At 47.9% G+C, this 27,819-nt stretch overlaps 1 protein-coding gene across 1 annotated transcript; it reads right to left on the reverse strand.

Annotated features, from left to right (window-relative positions):
* Nucleotides 1–2,847: 2,847 nt before the first annotated feature.
* Nucleotides 2,848–11,699, reverse strand: LOC311317565 (myozenin-2-like; the record flags this gene model as incomplete). Its single annotated transcript, XM_084448639.1, has 5 exons — nt 2,848–3,031; nt 6,494–6,677; nt 7,403–7,559; nt 9,039–9,193; nt 11,624–11,699. 5 exons carry the CDS (start codon nt 11,697–11,699, stop codon nt 2,848–2,850), a joined length of 756 nt encoding a protein of 251 aa, XP_084304765.1.
* Nucleotides 11,700–27,819: the final 16,120 nt, after the last annotated feature.

Genomic DNA, 27,819 nt, shown 5'->3' on the forward strand with positions numbered 1-27,819 from the left:
TCGAATTTTAAGACTATTTGAATCAAGGCAAAACTATGCACTTCTAGACATATAGGAAAGCGGAAGCGCATTGAGGCATGGATGTGAGGGGAGGAAGGACGTTCGGAATTAACTGTTAAATCAATTGAACTCTTATGAAGGTGTAGGCCTAATGTACATTAATGTAACTCTGCGCCACAACAAAAACGATATGGCACCAGCGAAATCTCCCATGCTGTTCTGCCATCTCCCTCTCCGGAGAGGCACCTACGGCACTTGCTGATACGCGGTCGTATCCCATTGAGATGGATCAGCTTATTCACTTGTAGGCTATTACGCACAACTTGTTGCCTAAAACGATATGATGTCGGATGCAGTGAGGGGAGAAGGACGTTCGGAATTAACTGTTAAATCATTGAACTCTTATGAAGGTGTAGGCCTAATGTACATTAATGTAACTCTGCGCCACAACAAAAACGATAACTGGCACCAGCGAAATCTCCCATGCTGTTCTGCCATCTCCCTCTCCGGAGAGGCACTTGCTGATACGCGGTCGTATCCCATTGAGCTGGATGAGCTCATTCACTTGTAGGCTATTACGCACAACTTGTTGCCTAAAACGATATGATGTCGGATGCAACTCTGCTCTTCCCGTTGTCAAATAGTTTATTAATTAGCACCCATGAATGCAAATGAAAACAAATAGTAAACTACATACATTCAGCTGATAAAAAGAGGGTGCCTGTGCACAGCGTAGGCTATATCAAAGGTGCAGGTATAAAGCCAGAGCTAGTCATAAGAAAATTGTTACATACCGCACACTTAGACAACAGTAGTCTATATTTGAGGATGGCCTGTTTAATTGTGCGATGCGTTTCGCATGTTGCTTCTATAGGCTCATCGAAGCAATGCGAAAGGAGAGCATGACGAAGCGAGCGAAACGCATCGCTCAATTAAACAGACAACTCTAATATACTGTTGTCTAAGTGTGCAGTATGTTACAATTCTGTCATGAAATATTCAGCTGTGTTGAAAAGTAAAACATTGAAAATCAGTCAAAGGGACAATTCTGTAGTCTGCTCCCACTGGAGAAATAGTCTACATTGTTGTGGTTTGCTGTAGTTTCATATAGACCTTTTTCTATGGAACGTCATTATCCCGTTTCGAAATTGCCTACATATCGCTGTAATGAGTTCATTCTTTTTTTGCCAAAATGCGCACACTTAATTGTTTACCAACAGTAAAATGGTCTATTGTCTTTATTTTCTTTTAGGTGTCTGCAATAGGCTAAAAACTAAATTAAACGGGCAGGAAAAATGTCTTGAAACGTGGTGACTTGACTGGAGTTTAATTGGATATAAACCTGTGTGTTTTTGTCTTTTTTTCTTATATATTTTTTTAGACTATGTCATCAAGAGTGACCTCATTGATCACATGTATGATGCCTTGCTTGGCGTCAGGTCAGCAGTGGTTAGTGTCAGGGCCAGCCTGGAAGAGCAGCTAGAGCGGTACCTACGAGAGTCAGTGATTGACCATAAAAGTGATCCACTCGAGTGGTGGAAGATCAGCGAGGCAGAGTTGACCCTGCTCGCCCCTCTTGCGAGGAGATATCTCTGTCCCCCACCTTCTTCCGTTCCTAGTGAGCGTGTATTTAGTGAAGTGGGGGCAATATATGAAAAAAGAAGAAACAAGCTCCGCGGTGAGCAGGCTGAGAGGCTATGCTTCTTACACTACAACCTAGTTATCTTAGATTGGGAGTATTAGGCTGATAACACCTTACTACACTGGGCATGCTTGGTTACGTTTCATGATTAGTAGCAGCGTTCCGTCTCACTCTCAGCAGAGCAGTAGCCTGCCCTGTTCTAAATGGCAACGTTCAGCTACTGTAGCCTGTAAAACATTCAGTTGAAATGTATTTTATTTTATTAGATTTTGTTGAATGAGAACATGAGACATGAGAGGAATTGTGGCCTATTTATTTTTAATTCATTTGTAATACAGTATATGAGAGCTGTTAAATGTGTGCCCAGGTGAAGACCAAAATAAAATATTTAATTTTATTTGCATCTCTCCTTGTCATTTTGTAAAAGAAAAAAAAAGTGAATTGGTGATATTAAATATCGGCCTTAAATATCGGCTATCGGCCACCTCAATTTGCCAATTATCGGTATCGGTATCGGCCCTAAAAAATGCATATCGGTCGATCTCTAGGAGACACCATCACAGACATGGAGCTCAGGTGGGGGGGGGGGTGTGGGAGATACCATCACAGACATGGAGCTCAGGTGGGGGGGGGGGGTGTGGGAGATACCATCACAGACATGGAGCTCAGGTGGGGGGGGGGGTGTGGGAGATACCATCACAGAGTCCAGAGTTCATTCTTCTTTTAAAGCTATCAAGAATCACACCACCAACCGCAGAGGGGAGGGAGGGTGAAGGGCATCATGGGAGAACGGGGGAGGGTAGAAGAAAAGGGGAGGAGGGGAGGGAGGCTGAAGGGCATCATGGGAGAACGGGGGAGGGTAGAAGAAAAGGGGAGGAGGGGAGGGAGGCTGATGACCTCTCAGTTGGCCTGCTCTGATTTCAAGTCTGTTAATGAGCTGTCGATTGATTCCGAGTCCTCAGTCAGGCTCAGTATTCGTCCACACAGCTCTCATCAGTCCACCATCTTCTCTTCTCCCACGCCACCGACTGACGGCTCGTTAACAGAGGACTCATCTGTGGATCCGGAGGGAGGAGGGTGATGAAAAGCATCTCGGTGCTTCAGTCTGGCAGCCTGCAGGCTCCCGAAGATCACAGGCAGGAGCTGGGACGGGGTGAAGGGTCGTAGGTCAGCTGGAGGGTAGGGTAGGGTGGGGCGGGGCTCCGTCACAGGTTGGAGGACTCGGGGGCGTACTCGTGGCCCCATCCCCGCGGGGCCCTGTTGAAGTTGGGCCTCTGGGTTAAGCGCCCCAGGGTCACGTTGGGAAGGGTCTGTCTCTCCAGGGCCTCGAACCCCATCACAGGGATCACTCTCCTACTGGCCATGGGACCACCGAACGGCGCGGCAGCTCTGGGACAGGAAGGAGATAGAATACTTATTAATACTTATAATAATTATCATTATTTAAATTCCATTGTTGCACCACATTAATATATAAAAAACACAACACAGTAAAAAATAAAACAGTAAAAGACGCAAGGGTGTTAAAAGGCACGGTCATCACTATTTAAAAGTACAGTAGAAAACAATAAAACCGGAACTTAAAATGTCGGTTCAAGACCGTGACGTCCCCGCCAGCAGGAAGGAGCTGCGCAGGCGCTCAGGAGAGCAGGAAGGAGCTGCGCAGGCGCTCGGGAGAGCAGGAAGGAGCTGCGCAGGCGCTCAGGAGAGCAGGAAGGAGCTGCGCAGGCGCTCGGGAGAGCAGGAAGAAGCTGCGCAGGCGCTCGGGAGAGCAGGAAGGAGCTGCGCAGGCGCTCGGGAGAGCAGGAAGGAGCTGCGCAGGCGCTCGGGAGAGCAGGAAGGAGCTGCGCAGGCGCTCGGGAGAGCAGGAAGGAGCTGCGCAGGCGCTCAGGAGAGCAGGAAGGAGCTGCGCAGGCGCTCGGGAGAGCAGGAAGGAGCTGCGCAGGCGCTCGGGAGAGCAGGAAGGAGCTGCGCAGGCGCTCAGGAGAGCAGGAAGGAGCTGCGCAGGCGCTCGGGAGAGCAGGAAGGAGCTGCGCAGGCGCTCAGGAGAGCAGGAAGGAGCTGCGCAGGCGCTCGGGAGAGCAGGAAGGAGCTGCGCAGGCGCTCAGGAGAGCAGGAAGGAGCTGCGCAGGCGCTCGGGAGAGCAGGAATGAGCTGCGCAGGCGCTCGGGAGAGCAGGAAGGAGCTGCGCAGGCGCTCAGGAGAGCAGGAAGGAGCTGCGCAGGCGGAGAATGAGACGGAGAACTGAGAGAAGCTTTTCAACCGAGACACAAACACAAGAGTTCAGTCTGCTGCTGAAGGTGCCCCTCTGCCTGACCAGAGTGCCACGCAGAGGGTGAGAGACTGGATAGGATGGGAGAGAGAGAAAGAAAGGGAAGGATAGGTAAAGAGAGAGAGAGTGTGTGTGTGTGTAGGGGGGGGGGGGGGGGTCAGAGGGAGAGAATGTTTTTGAACTGCTACAGTATAAAGCGTTATCCACTCTTACCTAATGTGACCCAAGCCTGGCTACCACCAGTACAGACACACCCCTCCATGAAAAAGCGAGCTGTAAGATGACACCTGATGGCCAGTCATTCACACACATCACTTAACCCATGACCTCAGAGCAATGACCTATAGATAGGAGCAGACAGATTTCACGGTGACTAACACAGTCGGTACAGGGGATCTCACCCTCGTTTGGCACATGGGGCTTATGTAATAGTTTACCCCCCCCCAAATTTTTTTTTTAATAAAAAATAAACTAGCACATAAGCTTTATGTGCCGAGCCCCCCAAAGGGACATGTTAATTAACTCAACATAACTCTGCTGTCAAGCCCCTATCTAATATGTAAACCCAGCTAGGGAGCTCTCAGAGAGCTGGTTCTAGGATGAGATTGTGGACATGGGGTCAGACATCATAGATGTTTTTGTGCGTGGCTGAAAGCCAGCGCAGCATGGAGAGCAAATGTCGGGTTGTCCCTCCCTTCCCTTGTTGACCTGCAGTTCTATGTTGCTACCACAAGAGGCAGTGGTCCCAGAACATGCAGTTCTATGTTGCTACCACAAGAGGCAGTGGTCCCAGAACCTGCAGTTCTATGTTGCTACCACAAGAGGCAGTGATCCCAGAACCTGCAGTTCTATGTTGCTACCACAAGAGGCAGTGGTTCCAGAACCTGCAGTTCTATGTTGCTACCACAAGAGCATTTACCGTTTTCGGCCAAAGGAGGGCAGCAACAGGCTTAGATAGACTGTGTTCCTTGTTCAGTGGGCAGCAACAGGCTTAGATAGACTGTTCCTTGTTCAGTTTCAGCAATTCAATGAGTATTTGAGTTAGGCTATTTAGTTTATTTGTGTAAGTATTTCTGTTAGTTGTACATTATATTTCTTTATTATTTCAGAGACCACACACTCACTGTCTGTTTATGTAAGTGAAGAGAATTCAAAGGTCAAATAATCTGTATAAAGGGTTTATAGAGGGGTCCACAGCCCCCGACCCAATATGACGCGAGGGGGCGGAGTCTTGCCACCACGCCACTGTCCACGCCACGCTAGCCTTGTGTTATCTGGGTTTATCCCTTACCTTTGTCCAGAAACAAAAGTTGAACTAATTGCAGCAAAATAGCTAACGTTACAGGAATCATCAGTGTAAACTGCTTTAGCCACTGACCGCTACCATTAATATTATGGAAGCTGCTGCTAGTTGTTGGGAGCTCATGAGCTAACTGGCTATCTCACTCTTATTGTGCAGGATTAGCATTGGAAGCATTGGAACTGATGTGTCCAGGCGACAAGACCTATCTTAATTTATCAGACATTATTTCATGTCATTTCAATTCACAGCTATTTCAGTGGCGTGACTAGCTTCCATCCTACCAGTCCTGAAACAAGCCAGCCACGCACATAAGCCAGGCTGGACCTGGCCTGGTTCTCTAATGCTTCTCTGTTTTTATGCTCATATTTAGGTCTTTTATCACTTTGAGATGTGTTTCAAATGTAAAGCGCATTACAAATAAAATGTATGATTATTATTATTAATATGATGATTATGATTATGATTATTAGTGCAACATTAAAAATAATAACAACAACAACAACAATAATAAAAATAATTGTTTTTATTATTTTTATTATTCAATATTAGATCTATAGACATAGATCAGACTTATTTGACTTTATTTGACTTGATCAGATCTGTGTGTGGGCAGCATGATGGGCAGTGTGGCCTGGCAGAGCTCACAGTTTTCAGCCTCATCATTAGTTCAGTGGCGCAAGTACCCTGACATGACCGCCCAACGAACACTCCTGAAACTCAGTAGCCTCCGTGCGTCCTAGGAGGACTGGTGACTGGTAGTAAGCTAACGAAGCTGCCTGCGTGACCCTCTCCACTCCGCCTAAGTTTAGCTTTTGTTCCGAGAGTTGCCCCACAACAATTACGCAGTGCCCGGCCTTCGTGCGCACTCCGTCTTGACGGAACTGGAAGGCACGCAGGCCCCCCCGGGATGATCATCTTACCAGATACCCCTGGGGTTAAAATAGCCCCCTTAGGAGGAGGTATCATCAGTCCGAGTCAGAGACCGGGTCCGTTTTCAAGCGCTGTGGAAACATGGACGGCTGCCGGGCCTTGGCGGGAAGGCTAATTTGGGAGATAATGGTGATAATCATTTGATAGCCGGGTTTGCTGATTTACGACTCTATTTGAGGATCGAGCTCGGAAATACTATTGGTTAGTAATGCCCCGAAGATCAACATCATCAAAATCTGATCTCGAAAGTCACTCGAAGGTCCACATTAAGTGTTTTGTCGATGTCAGTTGTCTGCTGTGGTTGAATGACCGGACGGGGACAGGCGGGTTGAGGCCTTTCTCTTACCTGTTGAAGCACCTGTAGTTGGCCGGCTGGAGTTTCTGTGGGAGCTCGGGCAGCTGTGCTCTGAGGGAGGCGGCGATGTGCGACTGGTCTCCCAGCGCTTCCCTCCAGGGGGAGCAGTAGGACTTGGGGATTACTGTCATGTTGAACTTCTCATGGGGGATCTCCTTCAGGGGACCCGAGTAGCCTGGAAGAGGGGCGAAAGGTGAAAAGGTGAAATAGGGGCCGACACAGTAGCCCCACTGAGCAAGAACACAACAAATGCAAACGAAAACAATATTAAATGACATTTCATCCATTAAGCCTTCTTCAGGGTTGCCAGGTTGAAAGGGGGGAATTCTCATCTGAGCCAGGGAGACCCCAGAGAGACCACAGAGAGACCACAGAGAGAGAGAGAGCGTTCAGGGTTGATCCACTCATAAGTCAGTGTCCCGTCAGTTCTGGCAACAATAAGACTGCATGAATCCAAGACAGTAAGCGAGCCCAGTGACGGGCCAGGACTTTCACACATTCGACAGCCCAGGACATTCACACGCGAGGGCGCTCCTGAGGCCTGTCCTGATAGTTTTGAGGGTTATACTCGGTGGCAGTAGAGACTCTTTATTTCATGATACACCTCCCTCCCCCTCTCCCTCCTCTCCTCCTCCCTCCCCTCTCTCTACCACCTCCCTCCCTCCTCCCCTCTCTCTTCCACCTCTCTCCCTCCTCTCCCCCTCCCTTCTCCCTCTCTCTACCACCTCCCTCCCCTTCCCCCTCCTCTCCCCCTCCCTTCTCCCTCTCTCTACCACCTCCCTCCCCTTCCCCCTCCTCTCCCCCTCCCCTCTCCCTCTCTCTACCACCTCCCTCCCCCTCTCCCTCTCTCTACCACCTCCCTCCCCTTCCCCCTCCTCTCCCCTCTCCGGGCCCGGCTACCTGGGGCGATGACATTGGGGGAGCCCTTCTTGGCCACGGTCTTCTGAAGGGTGGTGACCAGGCTGTATTTGCCGGGGACAGGGTGGTACGTCTGGTTCTCCTTCTCCGGCTGAGGATCTGGAAGGATCTGGGCAGAGCTGGCCGGCTCTGGAAACTCCTGGAGGAATTAGATCAGGGATTTTCCTTACTTGAGATTAGAAAGCACTTTGATATCCTCAACTGCAAGGGAACTGTGCTAGGAGAAAAAAAGTGTGCCAAAGTGTCCTTGAGCAAGACACTGAACCCCAAAATCGCTCACGTGCGGCACGTTGGCGCAGTACCTAGCACTGTCGCCTCACAGCAAGAAGGTCTCAGGCCCTTTCTGTGCGGAGTTTGTATGTTCTCCCTGTGTTCGCAAGGGGTTCCTCCCAAAAAGAACCTGGACTGAGAACTTGGACTTGGTTCCTGGGCGTTATGAGCAATGGCTGCCCACTGCTCCTGGCTGCCCCTGGAGGAGGACGGCTGGGATGGGAGAAATGCAGGGAGAAATCTCCACCGGCGACACCCGAAAAATTGCATGTGTGTGCGCTGTGTGGCTGCTTACTGTGTGTAATGTATGTGCCTCCGTGTGGCCAATTAAAGACCCCCCTCGTAACCTGTAATTTGAGACAGGAAACAACAGACATCCCAGGCCAGACTGACGTCCAGAAAGCAACAGCCATGTCCCAGTTCCTCACACGTCCATCTACACCACAGCCTCCTCCTCCCCCTCCTCCTCCCCCTCCTCCTCCTCCTCCTCCTCCTCATCCTCCTCATCCTCCTCCTCCCCCTCCTCCCACTCCTCCTCCGCCCCCTTCTCCCACCCCTCCTCCTCCTTCTCCTCCTCCTCCCCCTCCTCCACACACAGCTGAAAGAGAGAGGGGACGGCTAGAGATTCATGACCTCACCCAACGCTGACCCGACATAAATCCATCCTGCTACGCGCCTCTTGCGCAACCCTGCATGTCCCTTGTGCACATGTCACACGTGTGTGTGTTTATGTGTGTGTTTATGTATGTGTTTGTGTGAGTTTGAGTGTTTATTTGTGTTGTGTGTGTTAGTTTGTGTGTGTGTGTGTGTGTTTGTGTGTGTGTGGGTGTGTTTGTGTGTGCGTGTGTGTTTATGTGTGTGTGTGTGTTGTTGTTTTCTGTACCCATAACTCCCCTGGTGTTAGTGGTATTTTCTGTATGCTTACTCATATCACTGCTATGTACAGTATATGACACCATCAAGATACATGTATGTGTGTATGTATGTGCATGTAAGCATATTGTGTTCATCCTAGAAGCTTGCTCGTATCCATGAAATGTGACACATTAAACGACGAAACAACATGGCAGCAATGGAATGGGACCTATACCCCCCCCCCCCCCCCACCCCCCATTGCTCTCTGTAAAGCGCATTGTGTTGCCTTCTGTGTATGAAATGCACTATACAAATAAAGTTCCACTTCATTTGATTTGATTTTAATTATATTTAGGCCCATGCAATGTATTTTGAAAATGTGGACCTAAATACAGAATTCAAATGTGTGTGAGTGTGTGTGTGTGTGTGTGTGTGTGTGTGTGTGTGTGTGTGTGTGTGTGAGTGTGTGTGTGTGTGTGTGTGTGTGTCTCACGCTGTAGCCGTTGTTGTGGTTGTTCTCCAGGGTGAACTTCTCCACCCTCCTCTGCCTCTCCTGGAACATGCGTGAGCCCCGGTTGGACGGCAGGTTGAGCTCCTCCATCATCAGGTCCTGGGGAACGCTGATCTTCTTCCCCAGGTTGAGGCTCTCTGGTGGAGGAGGCTCATATCAGCACACGTCCATCTACACCACAGCCTCCTCCTCCTCTTCCCCCTCCTCCCTCTCTCCTCCTCCTCCTCCTCCTCCCCCTCCTCCTCCTCCTCCCTCTTCTCCTCCTCCCCCTCCTCCTCCTCCTCCCTCTTCTCCTCCTCCTTCTCCTCCCCCCCTCCTCCTTCTCCTCCTCCCCCTCCTCCTTCTGCTCCCCCTCCTCCCCCTTCTCCTCCCCCTCCTCCTCCTCCTCCTCCCCCTTCTCCTCCTCCTCCTCCTTCTCCTCCTCCTCCTCCTCCTGCTCCCCCTCCTCCTGTTTTCAGGGATGTGTCTGATTCTGACTGACTGACTGACTGAATGACTGACTGAGTTAGTAAGCAAGATTTACGCAAAAACTACTGGGCTAGCTCCCCTCTGACAACTCAACTCTTTGACACCAGGTATCCGTGACACGCCCACCCCACAACAACACTAGTAGTTTCAGTACTAGTCCAAATCCTTAACCATTCGGCCACCGGGCAGTATGGTAATCTTAGTAAAATAGGTATATTTGAAGTGGAACAAATGTTAATTTTCCTTCGTATATCTCTCCAGTTATTCGGATCGGCTCTACAATGTTATGGGTTCTAGGTTGGCCTATTCTACACCCCTCCACCGAGTTTCGTGAAAATCGCTCCGGTAGTTTTTGCCTGAGAGTGGTGTGGGTGTGGCCTCATTGTCCTGAGAGTGGTGTGGGCGTGGCCTCAGTGTCCTGAGAGTGGTGTGGGTGTGGCCTCATTGTCCAGAGAGTGGTGTGGGCGTGGCCTCAGTGTCCTGAGAGTGGTGTAGCAACACTGTGTCTTGAGAAGGTAGGCCTGCAGGCAGATGCCTCTCGAGACGGGCTCTGGACCGGCATAGATCACTCCGCCTAACAACGCAGCTGCACCAAACATGTCCTGCTCGCACGCACGCACGCACGCACGCGGACCGGTCCCATATCAAAGTCTGTTACACTCTACTCTATGTTAAGGAGTACAGACCTTGTTTGACTGCCTCTCTCTACATTACTGGGACTAGTGACGTGACAGTTAGTAGGCCTAGTCCAGTTTGGTATGAAGGAGTTAGCTTGATATAGGCCTCTACTCTCTGCTCCAGTTTACCCAGCCCTAGACATCTCCAGCCGTCATCTCAAATCCTCAGTCCACCAAGCCCAGGGATGGCTATTCTGTATCGTTGTGCTTTTATATCTTCTCGCCTGGACTTTTGCAATTCCCTTTTCACCTGAAGCAATCACTCGGCACAGCAGCTCGCTCCAGCCTGTTTGCTAGCTAGGCTAGGCTACGTGTTCAGCATTAATGACCGTGTGAAGCAGACTTTGTGACCCTACTCTGCAAAAGGTGCTATATATAAAAAAGTACTGTAAAGTTGACTTTGTATTATAGTATTACAGCGGGGCATCTGAGCTAATGCCTGTGCCTGCCTGAGGAGGAGCAGGAGCAGGAGGAGGAGGAGGGTCTGTCATGTTTGTTGTGGTGTTTGAGTGTCGCGTGGGTAACTGGAGAGTATAAATAGGACTTTAAGGAGAAAGAGCTGTTACAGGACAACCCCCCACCACCTCTCTCTCTCTCTCTCTCTCTCTTCCCTCCCCCTCTTTCTGAGGTATTAGAGTTAAGGGAGTTATTCCTGCCATACTGTATGCCAGCCGGCCATTCCTGCGAGACAGGGGCTGGCTTTTGATGTGCCTGTATTAAATACTCTCCTCTGGGCTCACATTCTGCTGAGTTGGAGGAAAAAACTAACAAAACCACACGTCTCCCCAGCCAAGAGTTGTCCCTCTCTGCCCCCAACACACACAAACACTCTCTCTCTCCCTCTCTCCCTCTCTCCCTCTCTCTCCCTCTCTCTCTCTCTCCCTCTCTCTCTCTCTCTCTCTCTCTCTCTCTATCCCTCTCTCCCTCTCTCCCTCTCTCTCTCTCTCCCTCTCTCTCTCTCTCTCTCTCTCTCTCTCTCTCTCCTCTCTCTCCCTCTCTCTCTCTATCTCCCTCTCTCTCTCTCTCTCTCCTTACCCCACTATCTCTGTCCGTCTCCATAGTTACCATGGGGGCTCTTGAGATTAAGGTTGAGTCCCTCCATGTGTCCTGGTCCCCTGTGTGGTGCTGTGAGGACAACTATATCACTGTACCATTTTAACGACCAGTGTAAAAACAACAACAACCACAACAACAACAAGAACAACAACATCGCGGTGTCTGTAGCTAATCACCTTTGTTCTCCCCCTCAAGAGGTCAATAAAGTTTGTTCAATCCGAGGTGTGCGCTGAGCTCACATGCGCCGTGTGCTCAGATGAACTCTGTGACCTCGCCAGGACTCTCGCTGCTCACAACAAGCCATGCGACCTCAACGCTCTGAGGATCAGTAAAGGTAGCGTGGTTGAAGACTCGCGCGGGACCTACCTCCCCTGACCTCACTGCTCAGGGCCTTGGCCTGCTGCACCCTCTGCCTGGTCAGATCACCGCGGTCGGACTGCATCGTCCCTCTCTGCGTGTACGGGAGGGTGGAGAGATGGAGGGATGACAGGTGTTAATCACCACACCTTCCTAAATATGTTCACCCCCCTGAAGCTATTTCCATGCATATCGTATAGTCATATGAATGTAGTATATGTAGATGATTTCAATAATTTTTTCCTGCAACTGAATGTGGTAATTCCAATCGCCATGCAATATATCAGTCAAGATATGTTATGATTTCCATGCAATATATCAGTCAAGATATGTTATGATTGCCATGCGGTATATCAGTCAAGATATGTTATGATTGCCATGCGGTATATCATTCTAGTTATGTTATGATTGCCATGCGGTATATCAGTCAAGATATGTTATGATTGCCATGCGGTATATCAGTCTAGTTATGTTATGATTGCCATGCGGTATATCAGTCTAGTTATCTTATGATTGCCATGCGGTATATCAGTCTAGTTATCTTATGATTGCCATGCGGTATATCAGTCTAGTTATCTTATGATTGCCATGCGGTATATCAGTCAAGATATGTTATGATTGCCATGCGGTATATCAGTCTAGTTATCTTATGATTGCCATCATGCCCTGTTGCCACGGTGTTCTGCTGAATAAAAGCTGGATTAAAGCAAAGCCTGAGAGCATGTCCCATCTCTTACACCCAGTCTTACACCCAGTCTTATACCCAGTCTTATACCCAGTCTTAAACCCAGTCTTATACCCAGTCTTATACCCAGTCTTATACCCAGTCTTATACCCAGTCTTATACCCAGTCTTACACCCAGTCTTACACCCAGTCTTATACCCAGTCTTATACCCAGTTTTATACCCAAAATGCTGTCCTCAGCTCAGACTTACCTGTCTTTGTCTGTCTGTCCGTCTGTGTCTGGTCGGTAGAGCTGATTGGAGGGAACAGTGTGTGTGTGGTTTACCCTCCTCTAGAGCTGGGGTACTTCCCTGCCCCCCCCCCCCGATCCCTGGATGCCCCTGCTGCTTACCTCACTGGGTTATTTTAGCAGGGTGTGTGTGTGTGTGGAGGGGGGGGGGGGGGGTGCTGGCTATGGAGGATTTACGTCTAACCTGATAGTAAAAATCTGATCCCCTCCATTTGTGTGTGTGTTACCTTGCCAGTTGGTGTGTGTGTGTGTGTGTGTGTGTGTGTGTGTGTGTGTGTGTAGATGGCTGGATGTTTGGCCTCTGCGTCTAAGGGCTCAGTATCACTGTCTGGATAGACTCAGCAGCTGCAGAACTCTGAGTGAGCGCACACACACGCACACACACACGCACACAAACACACGTCTGTGAGACCACGTCAGTATACCCATCTGTGTTTCTCACTCACCAGACGGCAGTGGTCGTCTCAAAGTGTGAGGCACAGTGATGAGGTCATTAGGATCAGAAGGTCGTGGGCAGAGTCAGGGGTTAGGGGTCGAGGGTCAGCGGATCTATTTCCGATCACCTGTGACATCAGCACCATGGAGGTATAATATAACTGGAGACGGCATTGAAAATGGCTGCCTATTCATTTCAATGAAAGTTGCTCACCGGCGCATGAAGCCATTTGACGTAGTGGCCAAAGCCCGGTATTGCAAGTCACGTGACGGTATGCGGCCCAAGACCCTTATTTCCCATGGTTTGTGGATTATGATAGATAGGGCTAGAAAAGGAAAACAAAATTTTTCTCAGTATCATTCAGCATCAGAGACCAATCTAATCATTATAAACTTTTAATTCAATGGGGTTTTGTTTGTTTTTGAAGCCACCAATACCTGTATCGAGCCATTAGAAACATGTGCTGTGCACGAGCCTCGGGGAGATTAGTATTAGCAAAGGCAAGGAGAATGATTATATCAGTGTACAATGAGCTATGATGGGGAAGAATTACACTATTAATTTGATTTCCAGGCATGGCATATACATGGCATATACATGGCATGCTTACTTGCAATGGTAATAATGCCTTCAGGTAATAACACTAACTATGCTTGATTAATTTGATGTATAATGTGGCAAATGCTATAGTAGCATCAGCCCACTATAGCTAAATAATGCCAGACAAGATTACAGACTGTAATCAATGTATGAACAATGTCACATTGATCATGCTCAACATTATGTTAAAATTGAAATACATCTGAGACCTCCGAACGTAACGTTAGCATTAACTAACGTTAACCCTAAGCCGTTAGCATTAGCTACCGTTAGCATAGCTCCCTAGCCTATCAATATAGTTGATGTTAATATAAAGAAATGTAACATTAGATAATGTTAGCTAAGTTATTCAACATTGACCCACTTACCCTCTAGATCTTTTCCAACGATGTCCTAAAGTAACCACATGTCATGATCATTTGCATCATAGACATACGTTAATATCTATGATTAGCATGATCATAGCAGCTCCATTGCTAAAAGCATAGCGAATGTTAGCCGACGTCATTACATATGACTTTCTATCCAATCAGAGGCAGAGTAGGGCGGGTCTTCCTATGGTGACGGGTTTTCCGCCGAGCTCGCAGGACTCACGAACGCGCGACCAGCGTCCCCGAGGCTCGTGCACAGCACATGTTTCTAATGGCTCGATACAGGTATTGGTGGCTTCAAAAACAAACAAAACCCCATTGAATTAAAAGTTTATAATGATTAGATTGGTCTCTGATGCTGAATGATACCGAGAAAAATTTTGTTTTCCTTTTCTAGCCCTATCTATCATAATCCACAAACCATGGGAAATAAGGGTCTTGGGCCGCATGCCGTCACGTGACTTGCAATACCGAGCTTGGCCTGAAAGCCCATGGTGGCTTCAATGCGCCAAGCTGATCCTGGGGGCTTGATCAGCACGCCCGTTCTCGCTGTGCTTCTTGTTTCCTGAAGCGGAAACGTCCGTGTTGTGTTAGTGGCAAGCCGAGTCATGTTTAAGTGTGTCAGCTTCGCACGGTCATTAATGCGCATTGACGGGCAAACAATGTTAAAACAGAGAGATATGTCAGACAGCTGTCTCATTATTTATTCCAGTGCTTTTTACTTCAAGAAAACCAGTGCCCCACCCCCACCCCCCCCCCCCCACCAAATCGGAAAGTCCGTTCATTTCAAACGAAACTGAAAGTGGGGGGCGCCGTAGCGGGGGGTTCGCCCAGGGTGGCACATAAGATAGAAACGCTACTGAAGACAGCTGACTGAAGACAGCTGACTCCCGCTGAGGTGAACTTATCACCGACTGTTGAAACAACACAAACACCAAACTCCTCGTTGTTTATTCTCTCTCCCTCGGCACCCCGCGCCCTTTAGTGACGTGACGAGACGAGACCACCAGAGGGGGACCCTCTTTATCCAGACACGGATCCATATCTGAGCTCTGTCGGCGTGCGGAGGGATGAACTCTTCTGTTTGTCATCCCGCTATCCCTCCCCCCATCCCTGCTGAGACGGTATTGATGTTCCCCTCAGCTCCAGAGGGTAGTCAGATCCCCTACCAGGTGGTAGTCTGGTCCCCTGCCTGTCATTTGACCACTCTCGGATCTGTCTTGAGATTGCCTTCTATTTCAGGCCTTAGAAATTAAATTAGCAGTCTTAAATACTTCAGCCTTATATAACCACTCCAGCTTCTGGCCATCATCCGCCTAGAATAGCTCAGGGTTTTGCTGTTGTATTTCATCAAGGGAATCCTCCAATCGTCATATGGTAGGATAGCTGCTCAAGACTAAAACACTGCTTCATATAAATAGGCTAAATGATCTAAGTTTAGGCTTAGATCATATGTCATTTATAGTCTCTATAATTGAGGAATAGCTAGTTTCAGCATAGTAGGCTACAGTAACGTTACAGCAAAGCATGTTATGAAAATATATGGCAAATGTGCCTCTCTAAGAAGAGAGAAATTGGTCATTTTGTCCAGGAGTGTGTGAGCCTTGTCCCAATTGTTTTTTTGTTATTGTAGTCTCTGGCAACTTAATGAGGCGGTTCCACAACCATATCAGCACACACACACACACACACACACACACACACACACACACATTTGTGTTTCAATATCTGTGTGGTCTGTATGGCTCCATGTGCTACTAACCCTGTTCTGCCTTCCTTCTCCCTAGTTCCTCTCTCTCTCCCTCCTATCTTCTGACCAGGTCCAGTGGATGCCCCACTGTCACCAGCAGACTTCCCGGAGTCCGATAGATACCCCTGTGTCTACTGTGGATGTCGTAGCATGTCCGTAGTATGTTCTCTCTCCTATGATGCTTTTAGCCTCTCCTACTCTGAAATGTAATTTAATGTAATGTATTGCTTTATAAATGTTTTTAGCCGGTAGACAAACATACTCCAGGAGCTTGCTCGATCGCCTTGTTGAGAGGGGTCAGGGAAGAATTTTTACAGCTCACTTATCTGGCCCCCGGGTGATTACTGTTTTTTTGCTTCCCTCTGGAATATGTAGAGGTGGGTCGTATGCCCACCTCCCTTGTTCTCTGTAAAGCGCATTGTGTTGCCTCTGGGTATGAAATGTGCTATACAAATAAAGCTTTGATTGATTGATTGATATATAGCCTATATAAACACACCCAGCCATATAATTTCTACCTTTATCTTAATTTCCACCGGCTCCCAACCCTTTCCTTCCTGTATTACCATATCAGAACGTGCAGCACCCCAAGGAAACATCTTATGCCTCTATTCTACATAGAATTTTATTCTAACCCATGTATTCATTAAGCGGGCTTGCTTATAGTTCTGGAACATCCTCTTTGAACCCAGAACGTTGACAAGGCCGTAAGGTCCCTGACTGGTGTCACCTGTATGTGAGAGCTACTGTCATGTGTGGAGGGTGGCGGGGGCACCTGGAGGTGACAGGTGACAGCAGGACAATGGCAGCCCATACATACTGGAGTGTTTGTGGATGGAGGGCCGCTTTAAAAAACGATCGACCGGAACATCTGCAGATGAGACATCGTCCGCCGGCCTGGAGGAAGGAGACCGGCCGCTCCTGAACTGAACGGTAGCGCTGTAACGGATCGGTCAGATTGGACTCGATTAGCCTGTATTGTCCATAAAGAGATCTGGAGTCTAGGTAGGCAGGAAAACATAGAAAGCAGAAGTAATATACTTCTGCAAGGCAGATACTGTACGATACGTGGCTATAGTAGCCTATTTAGCATCGCACGGATTCAAGTTAGTTAAAAAGCTCAGAACTAGAACTTTCGGCTTTGCTCCGTTTCAAGACTTGGTCTGTGGTTGGTTTCAACCGTGTGTGTGTGTGTGTGTGTGTGCGTGTGTGTGTGTGTGTGTGTGTGTGTGTGTGTGTTCATACAAATGGAGGTAGCAGACATTCTCTGATTTCCTCTGTGGTTCTTCTGGTGCAGGTGAGTGTGGATCTCTGACTGCCCAGGCGGTACCTTGCGGTTCTGTGCGTTCTCCCAGGCGGTACCTTGCGGTTCTGTGCGTTCTCCCAGGCGGTACCTTGCGGTTCTGTGCGTTCTCCCAGGCGGTACCTTGCGGTTCTGTGCGTTCTCCCGGGCGGTACCCTGCGGTTCTGTGCGTAGCGCCGGGCCTTGGTGCAGAGACAGCTAGGCGTGATGTACGGTCTGCTGTGCGAGAGCCTCCATGACTTCATCAAGGAGTCGTACGGAGAGGAGGTGTGGAAGCTGGTCAGGGAGAGGGCCGATGTTCAGCTGCACTCCTTCGTCACGCACGAGGTACTGTCATCCCCTCATCCTCCACCCTCATCCTCTCCCAGGTACTGTCATCCCCTCATCCTCCACCCTCATCCTCTCCCAGGTACTGTCATCCCCTCATCCTCCACCCTCATCCTCTCCCAGGTACTGTCATCCCTTCATCCTCCCCCAGGTACTGTCATCCCCTCATTATCCACCCTCATCCTCTCCCAGGAACTGTCATCCCCTCATCCTCCACCCTCATCCTCTCCCAGGTACTGTCATCCCCTCATCCTCCACCCTCATCCTCCCCCAGGTACTGTCATCCCCTCATCCTCCACCCTCATCCTCCCCCAGGTACTGTCATCCCCTCATCCTCCATCAGGTACTGTCATCCCCTCATTATCCACCCTCATCCTCCCCCAGGTACTGTCATCCCCTCATCCTTCACCCTCATCCTCCCCCAGGTACTGTCATCCCCTCATCCTCCGCCAGGTACTGTCATCCCCTCATCCTCCCCCAGGTACTGTCATCCCCTCATCCTCCGCCAGGTACTGTCATCCCCTCATCCTCCGCCAGGTACTGTCATCCCCTCATCCTCCATCAGGTATTGTCATCCCTCATCCTCCACCCTCATGGGTATATTCCTGTGACTCTGTTTCTGTGAGTGTGTGTTTCTGTGACTGTGTGTGTGACACTGTGTGTGTTATTCTGTGACTGTGTGTGTGTGTAGGTGTACAGTGAGAGTGTGATCCCTCGTATTGCCAAGGCTGCCAGTGGGGTGACGGGGACGCCCTACAACGAGCTGATGAACTCCTGGGGCGTCTACTTCCTGGGCTTCGTAGGGAAGTACGGCTACGACAGGATCCTCAAGGTACAGCCTGAATCTTCCTCATGTCTGAGGAAGGTGCATCTAAATAAATAATAAAATAATAATAATACATTAATAATACTAAATAATAAAAAATAATTCATGAATGGTCATTATTGACTTGATTGGATAGACAGACAGACAGACAGACAGACAGATAGATAGATAGATAGATAGATAGATAGATAGATAGATATGGACTTTAATAATCCATGTAGGTGGAAATTACGTGTTTCAGCAGTGGGAAATTACAGCAAAAGGTTGGAAATACAGAATATACATAGTAGCAAATAAGCATAAAAAAACAAAGAATATATAACAACAACCGTCATCCAACAAACAACTCACAACTCAATTCATCCCATGGAAATGTATCTTTTTTTATGAGTATTACTATACAGGCTCTCTCCCTCTCTCTCTCTCTCTCTCTCTCCTCTCTCTCTCTCTCTCTCTCTCTCTATATATATATATATATATATATATTATATATATATATATATATATATATATATAGTAATACTCATAAACAAAGATACATTTCCATGGGATGAATTGAGTTGTGAGTTGTTTGTTGGATGACGGTTGTTTTGTGTGGCCTTTGTTGAGGGTTTAAATGGTGTTTCCCGGGCTCCCAGGTGTTAGGCCGTCATGTTGAGGGTTTAAATGGTGTTCCCGGGCTCCCAGGTGTTAGGCCGTCATGTGCGTGACTTTGTGAACGGGCTGGACAACCTGCATGAGTACCTACGCTTCAGCTACCCCAAGGTCCAGCCCCCCACCTTCTTCTGCCAAGAGGAGTCTGCTACAGGGGTCACCCTCCACTACAGTCAGTCTACAGGGGTCACCCTCCACTACAGGTCAGTCTACAGGGGTCACCCTCCACTACAGGTCAGTCTACAGGGGTCACCCTCCACTACAGGTCAGTCTACAGGGTCACCCTCCACTACAGGTCAGTCTACAGGGGTCACCCTCCACTACAGGTCAGTCTACAGGGGTCACCCTCCACTACAGGACAGAGAGAGGGAGGGAGAGAGAGAGAGGGGGGGTGGACAGCGAGGGAGTGAGAGTGAGAGGGAGGGAGAGAGGGGAGAAGGAGAGAGAGAGAGGGAGGGAGAGAGAGAGGGAGAGAGAGAGAGAGGGGGGGGGGGTGAGGGAGAGAAGGCGGGAGAGAAAGAGAGAGAGGGAGGGAGGGAGTGGGGGAGGGAGGGAGAGAAGGAGGGAGAGAAAGAGAGAGAGGGAGGAGTGGGAGGGAGGGAGAGAAGGAGGGAGAGAAAGAGAGAGAGAGGAGGGAGAGAGAGGGGGGGGAGGAGTGGAAGGGGAGGGAGGGAGAGGAGAAGGAGGGAGAGAAAGAGAGAGAGAAGGAGGGAGAGAGAGAGGGAGAGAGAGAGGGGGGGGGGGGGGGGGGAGGGAGGAAGGGAGGCGTGTCTGTGTGTCTTGTATCCTGAATGTCTCCACAACCCCAAATGCTATAAATCACCAGGTGGAAACCTGAGACCTGAGGCGTGACTATGCCAGAAACAATGACCACGAATCGCCAATAGGTGGCACTACAGTAACCGATTTAAAACACATTTCAAATGCTGGCATTTCCACAGTGTTTGATGAAAATGTATGAAACCAGATATACTTGTGTCTTGTGGGGGAGCAAATAAGCCTCCAGAACCCATAAGTCCACCATGATGAATTTTTCTGCAGGTTGCAAATTTGGCAAAACCTACAAAGTTTCTTCTAATAAACTGTCAGATTGGTTAGAAATTGTACATGTACATATATGGTGCATGTCTATCTATAGTGTGTCAAGAGCTAAGAGACCCATTCCAAGATGACGGAGAAATTGGCATTTTAAAAAAGGGGAAAAAAAGAAAAAGAGTCTTATCGTGCTGTTACTTTGTGAAGCTTAGCATCCTTTCTCGCTAATTAGCTTCAGGCAGCAGATGGGGCTGCCTTTGATGCTTTCTGTGCAATTATCAATGGTTCCCAACGGCACGGCCATGGGTTCGACGGCTAGGTAGCTGTGTGTTGTGGCCAGTGGTGTTCAAGTTCGCCAACTAGCTAGCTAGCTCAATTTGAATGCAGCAGGGGACCTCTGCGTTCAGACTCTGTCTAGCACATGTACATCATACTATCATGGAAAGGGGGGTGGGAGGCAGCGATGTCATGGCAGGTGCATTTTGAAACCCAATGTGAGAAACTGAGGGAAGGAGGAGGACAGAGGTAGAGAGAGAGAACGCTCACTGTGCCCCCCGTCCTCAGGAGCAAGCGGAAGGGGTACCTGCACTACGCCATGGGGCAGCTGAGGCAGATGGGGAAGCAGTTCTACGACACCGACATCGAAGTGGAGGTGCTGTCAGAGCAGCTGGTGGGGGACTACTCCCACGTTACCATGAGGTACACACACACACACACACACACACTAGTCACGTTACCATGAGGTAGCACTACACACACACTCACACACACTAGTCACGTCACCATGAGGTAGCACTACACACACACACACACACACACACACACACACACACACACACACACACACACACACACACACACACACACACACACACAGACTAGTCATGTCACCATGAGGTAGCACTAACAGCCCACACACACACAAGCAAGCTCCTGGAAAATGTTTGTCTATTGGCTAAGAACATGTACAGAGCAGTAAACATGGGCTAGATACTTCATAAGAGAGACATGACTAACAGGAGAGTGCACAAATAGTTACAGAGAAGTTGCCTACATGGTCGGCCATTATGTGTTAGCTATCCCTGTAGTCTCTAGTCTCTAATATGATATTAAAGTGAATCATATAACAAAGCACAGTAAGCACTGGGGGGGGGGGGGGGGGGGGGGTTCTCCAGGGCCTGCTACAGGGTGGCCTGCAGGAGACAGAGGGAGTCCACAGGACCTGTTTAGAGTATAAGAGGGAGAGACACTAGGGAGGGCGACAGGGTTAGTGGCTGTACTGGACATCCACAGCAGACACGGGGGTATCTATCGGACTCAGGGTGGTCTGCGGGTGACAGTGGGGCATCCACTGGACCTGGTTAGAAGGTAGGAGGGAGAGAGAGAGGCACTCAACTCTACAGCCCACACACACACACACACACACACACACACACATGAAGTACAGTAGGCTACCACACGTTACCATGAGGTAACACTACAGCACACACACACACACACACGAAGTAGCTTGTCAAATAATTATTTTGGTCTAATGGTGGAGACCTAACAATCTGTAGCCAATAATCGAATTCAAAATGGCGTCCTCTACATAGTTTGTGTTTTCCCACGCAGGCTGAACTTTGATAACTCCGCCTACCGCTACATCATGAAGGAGGACGAGGAGGAGCAGGAGATTCTACCAATCACCAGCGACTTCTTCTTTGAAGTCTTCCCCTTCAATATTGTCTTCAGACAGGTACCGGAAATTAGTGTGTGTGTGTGTGTGTGTGTGTGTCATTGACTTTCAACATGTCATTAAATGTGTTCCCTGACCTGATGTGTATGCGTTTATATGTGTTTGCGCTTATGTGTGCATTTGTGTGTGTGTGTGCGTTTGTGCGTTTTTGTGTGTGTGTGCGTTTGTGTGTGTGTGCGTTTGTGTGTGTTGGTTTTACCACTTTCCCCAGGACATGGTGGTCCACAACGTGGGTTCTGGCCTGGCCACAGTGTTTCCTGACCTGGACGGGAAAAAGATCAACGATGCCTTTCTGCTGTCACGCCCCCTAGTGGAGTTCACCTGGAACATGGTGAGACTGGCCTGATTCATTCATTCATTCATTCATTCATTAATTCATGAGGCAGTGGCTCAGGAGGTAGAGTGGGTAATCCAATGATCGTAGAGTCGGTGGTTCGAATCCCGGCTCCTCCTGACAACATGTTGAAGCAAGACACTGAACCCCATTGCTCCCAATGCATGGCAGCTGCCGCCGTTGGTGTGTGAATGTGTGTGTGAATGGGTGAATGAGAGGTCTTCATTGTAAAGTGCTTTGGATAAAAGCGCTATGTAAGTGCAGTCCATTTAGCATTAGCATATGTCAGGATGGATGGATGGATGGAATTAATAAACCCATAAGTAATGGAATGAATGAATGAATGAATGAATGACTCTCTCCCTCTCCTCACAGATCTTCTCCCATCCCAACAACCTGTTTGAGATCATGTCCAAGGAGCCGGTGAAGAGGGAGAGGAATCTCCACAACCGCGTCCAGAGTAAGAGAAGGAGTAAGAGCCCGGGGCACCTGGGGAACGCGAGGACGTTGAGGTTCCACACGGGGGTTCCACCTCAGAGCTATAGTCACTCCTTTCTGCTTTCAGACTCGGAGTACGAGAACGGCAACCGCACGGCAGACGTGGACGTTGAACTCATGGCCTTCCAGAGCATCATTGGAGACGACTACAAAGGTCATGACCTCCGACCTACACCCCACCCCGAGAACCCTGAAACACACACACACACACACACACACACACACTGCCGATGCCATGTGTGTGTGGAGTGTGTGTTTAACGGCTCCTCCCCCTCGCAGACGGTAACAATGTGAACGCCATGGAGAGCTGGGGAGACGGCAGCCGCTGTCTGAAGCTCAAGGGCCAGATGAGATACATGCCTGAGTGGGAGTCCATTATCTTCCTGGGAACCCCTGTGTAAGACACACACACATGCACGCACACACACACACACACACACACACAATCTCAAGATCTCTAAGTGTGTGTGTGTGTGTGTGTGTGTTCATTGTTAAATTAAAGCTGGATCGTTATAGCTGGATCGTTATAGCTGGATCGTTGTCCACTGAGCACCTTTAGAGAATTAAAAAGGTTAAAGTCCCACTGTTTGTCACACACCTGAGTGTGGGAAATTTGTTCTCCGCATTTGACCCATCCCCTGGGGGAGCGGTGAGCAGCAGCGGTGCTGCGCTCGGGAATCATTCGGTGATATAACCCCCCAATTCCAACCCTTGATGCTGAGTGCTAAGCAGGGAGGCAATGGGTCCCATTTTTATAGTCTTTAGTATGACCTCACTGACAACATCACAGTAATAACTATTAACCTCCTAGTAATAACTATTAACCTCCTAGTAATAACTATTAACCTCCTAGTAATAATTATTAACCTCCTAGTAATAACTATTAACCTCCTAGTAATAACTATTAACCTCCTAGTAATAACTATTAACCAGAGATCAGTCTCCTGCAGTCCTCAGTCAGGCTGTGAATTACCACTAATCATCCCCTGATCAGCCAGTATGGTTTTATTCAGATAATGGTAAATTGACATTATTACTGTGTTCCTCTGTTCTGTTTCTACTCCCGGTGATGGGAACATCTACGTACAGTGTAGTGTCCATATCTATATAATCTACATACAGACTGTGTATCTATATAATCTACATACAGATTGTGTATCTATATAATCTACATACAGACTATATAATCTACATACAGACTGTATCTATGTAATCGATATACAGTCTGTGTATCTATATAATCTACATACAGACTGTGTATCTATATAATCTACATACAGACTGTGTATCTATATAAACTACATACAGACTGCGTATCTATATAATCTATATACATATTGTGTATGTATATAATCTACATACAAATTGTGTATATATATATTATCTACATTCAGACTGTGTATCTATATAATCTATATACATATTGTGTATCTATATAATCTACATACAGTACAGACTGTATCTATATCATCTATATATAGTTTGTGTATCAATATAATATATATATACAGTCTGTATCTATATAATCTATATACAGACTGTGTATCTATATAATCTACATACAGTCTTTGTATCTATATAATCTACGTAGACTATGTATCTATATAATCTACATACATATTGTGTATCTATATAATGTACATACAGACTGTATATCTATATAATCTATATACAGATTGTGTATCTATATAATCTACATACATATTGTGCATCTTTATAATCTACATACAGACTGTATCTATATAATCTACATACCGACTGTGTATCTACTGTATATAATCTATACAGTGTGTATCTATATTATCTACATACAGATTGTGTATCTATATAATCTACATACATATTGTGCATCTATATAATCTACACATTGTGTATCTATATAATCTATATACAGATTGTGTATCTATATAATCTATATACAGATTGTGTATCTATATAATCTAGATACAGACTGTATCTATATAATCTACATACAGACTGTATCTATATAATCTACATACAGACTGTGTATCTATATAATCTACATACAGACTGTGTATCTATATAATATACATACAGATTATGTCTCTATATAATATACATAGATTGTGTATCCATAGTATATAATATACATAGTCTCTGTATCTACTGTATATAATCTATATACAGACTGTGTATCTATATAATCTATATACAAATTGTGTATCTATATAATCTACATACAAATTGTGTATCTATATAATCTACATACAGACTGTATCTATATAATGTACATATAGACTGTGTATCTATAGTATATAATCTATATAGAGATTGTGTATCTATATAATCTACATACAAATTTAGTATCTATAATCTACATAGTCTGTATCTATATAATATACCTACAATCTCTGTATCTATATAATCTACATAGTCTCTGTATCTATATAATCTACATACAATCTCTGTATCTACGATCTACATATATACAGTTCTTCTTCTTCATCATCTTCTTCTATGGCGTTTTACGGCAGTTTGCATCCTTTTAGTTGCATTACTGCCACCTTTTGGAGTTACTGTAGTTAGCTCCTACGTCGTCCGCTGTCCTTTTCTGTCAGTCCCGTTCTCCACAGGTAGTTGACTAGGTAGGCGTCCCCTGCCCTGTCCACCAACAGCACACTCCAGGACACTCTTTAGCCCTGTTCCTAGTGTCCCCAGTCCACCATTTCCTCTGTCTATATATGGTTCCATACATGCCGTACAGCTCTTATATAGCGCCAGAGGCTCGGGAGGTAGAGCAGCCGCCTGGGAATCGGAAGGCTCCCGGTTTGATTCCAGCTCCTCCGGCAAAGTGTTGACGTGTCCCCAGGGTGCTCTCAATCAGGCTGGCGTCGTGCATGACAGCTGCCGCCATTGGTGTGTGAATGTATATGTGGATGGATGAATGAGAGGCCATTGTAAAGCAATTTGGATGAGTGCAGTCCATTTACCATTTAGCTTTACAATGACCTTTTATTCACACACACATTCACACGCCAATGGCGGCAGCTGCCCTGCAAGGTGCTAGTCTGCTCATTGGGAGCAATTTGGGGTTCAGTGTCTTACCCAAGGACACTTTGACATGAGGAGGAAACGGGATTCGAACCGCCGACCCTGCGGTCATTGGACGACCCGCTCTACTTCCTGAGTCTCTGTATGTAATGTCTTTATTTTGACTATCTCTGTTCTGTTTCTGTGGTGCATGTGTGTGTGTGTGTGTGTGTGTGTGTGTGTGTGTGTGTGTGTGTGTGTGTGTGTGTGTGTGTGTGTGTGTGTAGGATGGAGAGTCTCAGTGCCATGTTTAAGACAGGTCTCTACATCAACGACCTCAGCATGCATGACTCCAGTAGGGACCTGGTTCTGGCAGGAACACAGCAGTCTGAGGAGCTCAAGAGAGCTCTCACACAGGTACACTACAGTGTGCATGTGTGTGTGTGTGTGTGTGTGTGTTTTTGCGCGTGTGTGCATGTGTGCGTGCGTGCGTGTATGTGTGTTTCTTTGTAATTATAACTCAGGTCTTTCAGTGGGCACACAAATACACACTCATGAAGGAGCGGCGACAACCCACACACACACACACATACACACACACACACACACACACATACATGCAACTGCGGTTGCTGGTGGAAATTGTATTGCATTTCTTCCATCCAAGCTGTCCTCCTTCCGGGGCAGCCAGGAGCAGTGGGCAGCCATCGTTCAAGGCGCCTGGGGACCAAGTACAAGTACTCCGTCCAGGTTGGGTTCTTTGGGAGGAAACCCTTGAGAACACGGGGAGAACTCAGATCAAATCAAATCAAATCAAACTTTATTTGTACAGCGCATTTCATACACAGAGGCAACACAATGCAGACCATGCAAAAACCGCACAGAAAGGCCAGAAGACCTTCTTACTGTGAGGCGACAGTACTAGGTACTTCACCACCGTGCCACACGTGAGGGATTTGGGGGTTCTGTGTCTTGCTCAAGGACACTTCGGCACAATGCCGGGAGCTGGGATCTGTTAGTGGTGGGAGATAAAACACTCCCTCCCAGGGTGACACTATACCAGGTTCCGTTAACGCTAGAGCTCATGACTGTTTCAACCGACTCAATTAGACACACGGTTTTGTACATTATCTACCCGACTGTGTTCCGGGTGTCAGCTCTCTATCGCCCCCGTGTGGCCCGTGCAGGAACAGAAGAAGTCCAGTAAGCTGGAGGAGAGCATGAAGATGCTGGACTACGAGATGAAGAAGACAGATGACCTTCTGTACCGGATGATCCCCAAACCCGTGGCCAAGAGGTTACGCAAGGGCGAGCCTGCCGTCAACACCTGCGAGGTCAGGAACTGTGTGTGTGTGTGTGTGTGTGTGTGTGTGTGTGTGTCTCTGTGTTCCATCAGTGGTGTTCATATTCCATGTGTGTGTTTCTGTCGTGTGTTTTAGCGTAAAGAGCAAGGGTGTATTTTTGATTCGAGCTTTGGTGGGGACATTAAATGCGAGCGCGTGTAGCATGCGAACCAAATCTTGTTTGCACTGTATAAAATCAAAAAGCATACATTGAACTACAGTCAGATGTGATTATCCTGATGGCTGGCTCTTTAACCTCCTGATCATGCATTTGGCCCACATGTGCACTTGCTGCATACACATTGATAACAACTGATAGGGTTAAAAAAAAACTAAACATTACATATCTGGTTTGTTTACTAACTTTATGCAATTCAGTGGCTGAGTCAGCCTCGCAGGGCTGAGTTTCCCAGAGGCGTCGTAGCACTACGTTCATCGTAGCGCTACGATGAACGCCGTAGCTTACGATGAACGTAGCGCTACGATGCCTCTGGGAAACTCAGATCTTTCCGCGTTTGCAATGGTAGGCAAGTCGTTGCCGTTAATATGGGATTGTCCCGTATTGAAAAAAAAAAAGTGCTTTCAATGCTGAATCAATACAAGACGCAAGGACCAAATTCAACCAGATACTACAGCTAGCCTCTCGCGGCAAAGAAACGGCAAAGACAGTCTCTGAATATTGATGGGGACATGTCCCCAGCGTCTCCCCTAAATTCTACGCCCATGGTAGGGAGGAACTATTCTTGAGGGTTACGAGGTTGGTCTGTGCTGCTCCGCCTCTCTGCTTCTCACCTGCCTCTCTCACTCACCCCCCCCCCCCCCCCCGTACCCATCTTCTTCCATGCCCCTGTCTCACTCCTCTCTCTCTCCTGTCTCACCCCTCCCTCCCCATGTCTCACCCTTCTCTCCCCATGTCTCACGCCTCACCCCCCCCCCCACCTGTCTCACCCCACACTCCCTCCCTCCTGTCTCCCTCCCTCTCTCCCCCGTTTCACCTCTCTTCCCTCCTGTCTCCCCCCTCTCTC

The sequence above is a fragment of the Borostomias antarcticus genome, assembly GCF_949987555.1.
Source record: "Borostomias antarcticus genome assembly, chromosome: 14".
Taxonomy (NCBI): Eukaryota; Metazoa; Chordata; class Actinopteri; order Stomiiformes; family Stomiidae; genus Borostomias; species Borostomias antarcticus.